This window comes from Notothenia coriiceps, unplaced genomic scaffold, assembly GCF_000735185.1.
Source record: "Notothenia coriiceps isolate Sejong01 unplaced genomic scaffold, NC01 NC01_scaffold00012721, whole genome shotgun sequence".
Taxonomy (NCBI): domain Eukaryota; kingdom Metazoa; phylum Chordata; class Actinopteri; order Perciformes; family Nototheniidae; genus Notothenia; species Notothenia coriiceps.
The window spans coordinates 1,377-7,275 of NW_011345422.1; the positions used below are offsets into that span (position 1 = coordinate 1,377).

General features: G+C 42.5%; 1 protein-coding gene across 1 annotated transcript; it reads left to right on the forward strand.

Annotated features, from left to right (window-relative positions):
• Positions 1-576: 576 nt before the first annotated feature.
• LOC104947569 (pleckstrin homology domain-containing family A member 6-like) lies at positions 577-5,620 on the forward strand (the record flags this gene model as incomplete). The annotated part of the gene is made up of 8 exons (XM_010773615.1): positions 577-700; positions 1,016-1,096; positions 1,317-1,466; positions 1,621-1,716; positions 2,048-2,159; positions 2,274-2,413; positions 5,098-5,146; positions 5,430-5,620. Coding segments are annotated over exons 2-8 (747 nt in total), but the record flags the coding sequence as incomplete, so codon positions are not given.
• Positions 5,621-5,899: the final 279 nt, after the last annotated feature.

Below are 5,899 nucleotides of genomic sequence, written 5' to 3' on the forward strand. Positions count from 1 at the left end.
GCACCTCAGGCATTACTGTGTTCAATATTATGTTCACATTCCCATTGGGTCAAAGTTCTTGTATGGACACATTGTTGATGCAGCAGCGGTGTTCAGGTCGTGGTAGAGGGGTAGGCCTACTGGGTTTTACTTTGATTTTTTATCAGTTATGTATATAACTCACAAATGTTAGCATGAAATATTTCAATGTATTTCTTCATTCTGAGACATTAACCAAAGAGCTTCGACATCTATAAATGAGGCGATGTGCAGGGATGCATTATCAGTATACCAACACATTGTCTCTATCAGGTGTGAGAGTGAAGTTCTTCCCCCTCCATTTACTGATTGCAGATTTGGAATGCTGTATTTTGTAAAAACGTTATCATCTGCCATATGCGAACATGAACAATCAGCCATGACAATAATTACTAATAGCTTTGTCTTTGTTATAGGACTGATGATTATTTCTCTACCAAACAAAGCTATATTTTCTCGCTGATTTTCTGAATGAATCAAGCTTTATATTCTTCAGAATAAAGAACATAAGTAAACATTGAATGTTGCTTTCCTCTCTTTAGGCTAGTTAGTCTTGCCACTGTTGGATCAATGTTGGTTTAGAAAATGTTATCAATGTTTGTTTGAACAGGTGCCGCCTTTTCATGATGTCTACAGCAGAGAGTTATATCCTACACTGAAGCTCAACGAGATTGAAACCAGCGTAAGAGACACTTGATGCACACAATAAATATATTTATACACACTCACACCCTGCTCAGATCTGCCCACCTGACGGAACAAGCCATTTCCGCAAAGAAAATCTTTCCTCAGTTTGGTTATTAACGATCATTAATGCAGCACTTGTAACAGATTATTTTTAAATTGCTCTTTTGGTTCGAAACAACCTGAACACTCCTCTGTCATTTCATATGGGTTACATGTCCTAACGTCCATATACTTGTTGCCCTATGCATGTAATATATACATGTTATCTATTTCTATAAAAATGTGACAATTACCTGTTTTTCTAAAATAGAAACTCTTGGGTAGGCTGTGTGAGCAGAACCGAATTCTGAAAGACCACGAGGCTGTTGTTCACAGGCTGAGAATGGACAAGGTACTTAATTTTCACAAAAATATACCATGTGTTTAAGAAAGGTCTTGGAAAGCTAACTGAATTTGTACTCTTCCAATAAAATCCACAACCCTTTTATCAAACTGGAATATACATTATCACTGAGAGTTATTCACCTGTTGTTTGATTTGAGGAAAAAGGAGAAGGAAGCTCCTTTCCAATAAACGCTTGCTCTCTTGCCTCCTCTGCTTGCTGTTCCCAGGACAGCCTAGAGGAGGCGCTGGTTGGGACACATCAGGAGATGGAGCTGTATCATAACCAGCCGTTGGCCATGGAAAAGCTGCACTACAAAAAGGACACTTTGCAGAACCAACTGATCAACATCAGAGGGGAACTCTCTCAGGCCTCCAGTGTAAGTCACTGCAGAACACCGCCTCCAAACACAGAAGAAGAGCAGAGTTGTAAAGAGCCTTGAACTTTGAATTGTAACATATTTTGTTTGGTCTTTGTTTTTCATAAATACTGCATTTGCTGAGTGTGACTGCTTTTATTTGTATCTCACTCAGGCTTTAACCACCACTCGTATGGAGTTTGAAGCATTAGAGGATGAGGCCAATGCCATTCATGGAGATCTTTGGGAGCAGCTGAACGCAGGAGGGCAGGTAGAGGCTCTCATAAGGAGAAAAGAAAAGCATGTTCCCAGAGAGATACCTTGAGAATTTGGAATGACTGTTTACAACATATGTCTTCTTGTTAATATTCTGTCCAGATGATCAGATATCTCTTGCTTAGAACTTTGCCTGCATCATAATAGAAATTATTGGAATCTGTTATTTGGTGCTCAGGAATACAGAAAATAGAATAGGTCAGCAAAAGTTCCTTCCAGAAAATAAATTTGCTGTTACTTTGGATCCGTGGTCCTCACATTCAATGGGTTCTAAACATAGTAGTTAACATTCCCTCTCTCATATGACTTTGTCTGTGTATTTGCAGACCGAGCTGGTTCGTCGGCACATCCAGAAAGAGTTTTGGAGAGTCCAGGATGTGTTAGAGGGACTGCACAAGAATAACTCATCCAGAGGCACTGACACAGCCAAGCACAGAGGTAACACAGTGGTGCGGGGGAAGATTCACATGTTTGGTTTAAATACCAGTCTCTATCGTGTATATTCTAACAACTTTATCTCTACCACCCCATCTCCCTGTCTTTCTCTCGCAGTGGCCAGCGGTGCTTCAGGCTCCTTTAGCACCAATAGTCCAGCCAGTCCCCTGAGCTCAGTAAGCATCACCAGCCCACTCAGCCCCTTCTCCCCAGTGCCCGGCTCCCAGGCTTCCCCCACCAAACAGCTGGGTCCGGAGGTAAGCACCGGACACACCCAGCCAGAGACCCACCCTAATCCAAAACCTAGTACAGGTCCATGCTCGGACTATAGAACAATCCCTGAAGTGCGTAAAAAATCAAGCACTAAACCCCGTCCCAAGTCATGTATAGTCCCTCATTTCAAATCCGACCCTAAGCCTAGATGTAGACCCACAAGTTACCGGGAACCTGACACATGCCTGCATGCAAAAAATATGAATTACTGTGGTTGTGAAAGCCACGAACACACCTTCCCTCAGCTCTCCATAGTTTTACAAAACCTTGAGGAGTCTTTGGGTAGATTAGACCCTGTGATAGAGGAAACAGACCAACACTTCCACTGCAGAGCTAACTCTAGCTTTGACCAACCTTTAAACGCAGCCAAAGCCAGGTCAGGAGAGAATATCCAAGAAAAATGGCAGGACAATCAGCATTCAGACACAGTCCAAACCGTATCGGTCCTACAGAAAGTAGGTTGGTTAACCTCAAATGTTTGCAGCCAAGAAGTCAAGATTGGCCTCAGAAAGGATGTCTATCCAGAGTCCAGCTGGGATCATGGCTCAGCTGGTGGCTCAAGAGACCTGCCCTCCAACAAACGGTTTTCTATTCCTGAATCCCAGATCCTGCTTCTCCAGGACTCTTATCGGACTGATGTTTTATCATTATGCTACAACCCAGATCTTATAACATTTTCAGTACCTTGTTTAAAAAGTGCTGGCCATGACACCCCAGTCCATCGTCAGCTAGTTTCTCAGTCATCATGTCAAGCTGCCAGGCCCCTCACTTACCCCAACAATCAGAGCGGACTTCACATTGATCCAGTGGCCTGCACTCTAACACAGTCTGAATCCCCAAGTAGTCACTCAAGTAAAGTGTTCATGCAGACCCACCTTTAAAAATAAATCCACCACATAATAGTTAATTCTTACAATTCCACATCCAATTACAACAGTTTGGATTTGTAATACTGTAAAGAGATTGACACTATTCTTTTTATGTTGCTTTTGCATAACGTCATCCTGGCATCACGCTGAAGTAAGCCATTGGGTCTGTAGTTTCCTTTGCATACACAATGTTATCTAACTTGGCAGTTTTAGAGCACTTTCATGAACTGCTCTGCGGGGGTCTTGAAGTGAGAATATTTGGCCAGGGTGTGGAACTGTAAGGGTTCACTTGTGCTGGCATGTTCTCTCATAGATTCTCAATTCTTTGTAAAAACCTTTCATGGTATGAAGTGAGGTTTCCTGCTGATCTGTTCGCATGACTGTGCATGATGGTTTGGTTTACTTAAGAGGCACTTGAACTGCTTCAAGTTAAATGATCTTTCTGACTGCAGTATACCTTCTCTCTTAAATAGCTTTACAATTGTAATACATTTTAATTTATGAATTCATCTAATGCTGTTCAAATATACATGACTAAAGTGGCCCTCTTCAGTGTACTGTAGGGAACTAATGAGAAGGTGGGCCTCACACGGGACCCTCTCTCTAATCTGCCTGGCTGATTGTCACTCCTGATGTGCAGCACTCTCTATTCCACCTATCCTTTCTCTCCTCCCTTCCTCCCTCCCACCTGCCATTATGGTGATCTAGGAAAGTGTTCCCCCAAGGCCTCCCCTCCCTAAGTCCTATTACCCTGTGGAACCCTCCCCCACCTTCCACCCCTCCATCCCCCCCCTGCCCTTTGACAGCACCGCCTGGCTGCGCAGCTTGGGCGTCGACGATGGTTATCTTGATGGTGAAGACTGTCACAGCAGAAAGGTATTTGGGTGGTTCTGCCCCGGTCCTGCCCTCGTTTCACCTCGTCTTAACTTTTGTCCAATTTCATCTTTTATAAACCTCTTAACCTTGTCAACCACCAGAGAGCACTCATTGTTCCTCCATTTGTTCAAGCACTTCACCCCTTGATTACCCCTCTGTCATATCAGGCTGTATTTGTCCTGTATAGGATATATTCCGTAAGTGTTTGCTCTGCCTTCGCTCTTTTTAGTGCATCTGCCAATAAAAGCCATGTCTGCTGCATGTTGTAACAAGAAGTGTACTTTTTTCAAATTTACATTTCAGTTTATAATGCTCTCAATTGCTTTGCCAACGACGAGCAGCACTTAAAACTTGATATTAATCCTAGTGTTCAGTTCTTTACAGCCAATGATCATCAGGCAAACCCTCCATGTGCCGATCTGTGTGTCTGGTAGCTGTGTAGTAATTGTAGTTAGTACAGGGTCACACCAGAAAGCAGCACAGTGAAATGAATTCACAAATTGTCATGGTAACAGGTCCTGCTGGTAACATTGTTGTGACTCTCTAACCAGATCACATTTATTCAACACATTTCTACCACCGCTCCAAAATGTACAATAAATAGGCTGGGACAGGACTCTCAGGTTGTCATTGGTCCCTCAAGGTGAGCACAGTTAGGAAATGGCCAACAGAAGACGTTGGTGTGACATTTCACTGTTGTACCTGCTGGTGTGATCAGGATCAGTACCTTGTTTGCAAGTGATGTATTGATCCTGCCCTGACAGGTTTACCAAGACGTGACATAGCAATCACCACACACCAAAGCATTACCTAGTGCATTCTGTTTGCTCAGCAGCTTTGGATGTACTCTGACTGTATTATTGTCGCCATCTTCAGGTTTGAGGTTCATACATGTGAAATAATCTCAGCTCTCTGCCTTGCAGCTCATCAGTGACATGCAGGACCAGGACAGACAATCCACTTTGAATAAAGGTAAAACAACCTAAACTCTAGTTGTATGTAATAATAATAATCCTTTCTGCTGATGTTCAAAATCTAGCAATTAACCCTTGGCATGGTATACAGAACCTCTTGGAGCATAGGATTATACTGATGATATTACTCTTATTGACATAGGGTTAGTTAACCCTAACCCTAGCACCATAATGCAGTTCAGACTTCAGTCTGTGAAGTGTTATGTATGCCATAGTCTTACCTTTGAGAATTAAGCCCCATCTTTGTTCCCATGGTTTCAACATCTGTTGTTCTTTGCCAGTTGGCATTGTGCCTCCTAGAACAAAGTCCCCGACCGCAGAGTCCCACAGCCGCTCTGCTGCAGTGAGCTGGAGAGTTCCCAATGGAATATCGAGGGTATGTCAACCCAAACTTCTAAAGAATATCCAGATTTCTGACTTAAATACTGCAAGCACAGCCTGTGAAGAAATGAAACCCTTCTCAGTGTGCACGGTGACCATGTTCAGGTTTTCTGAGCACTTAGATAAGTCTTGTGTTACTATTTTCTAGGGATGTAACGATATACCGAATATCGCGGTAAATAAACTTCCCAATACCGTCGTGAGACTGACAAAATCTACCGCGATTTAAAAAAAAAATATTTTTTTTTTAAACACTTTATTTAACCAGGTGGTCCCATTGAGATCATCGATCTCTTTTTCAAGAGAGACCTGTCTAACATGGCAGCAAGTAGGTTACAACATGAAAATAAAACAACAGATAACACAAAAG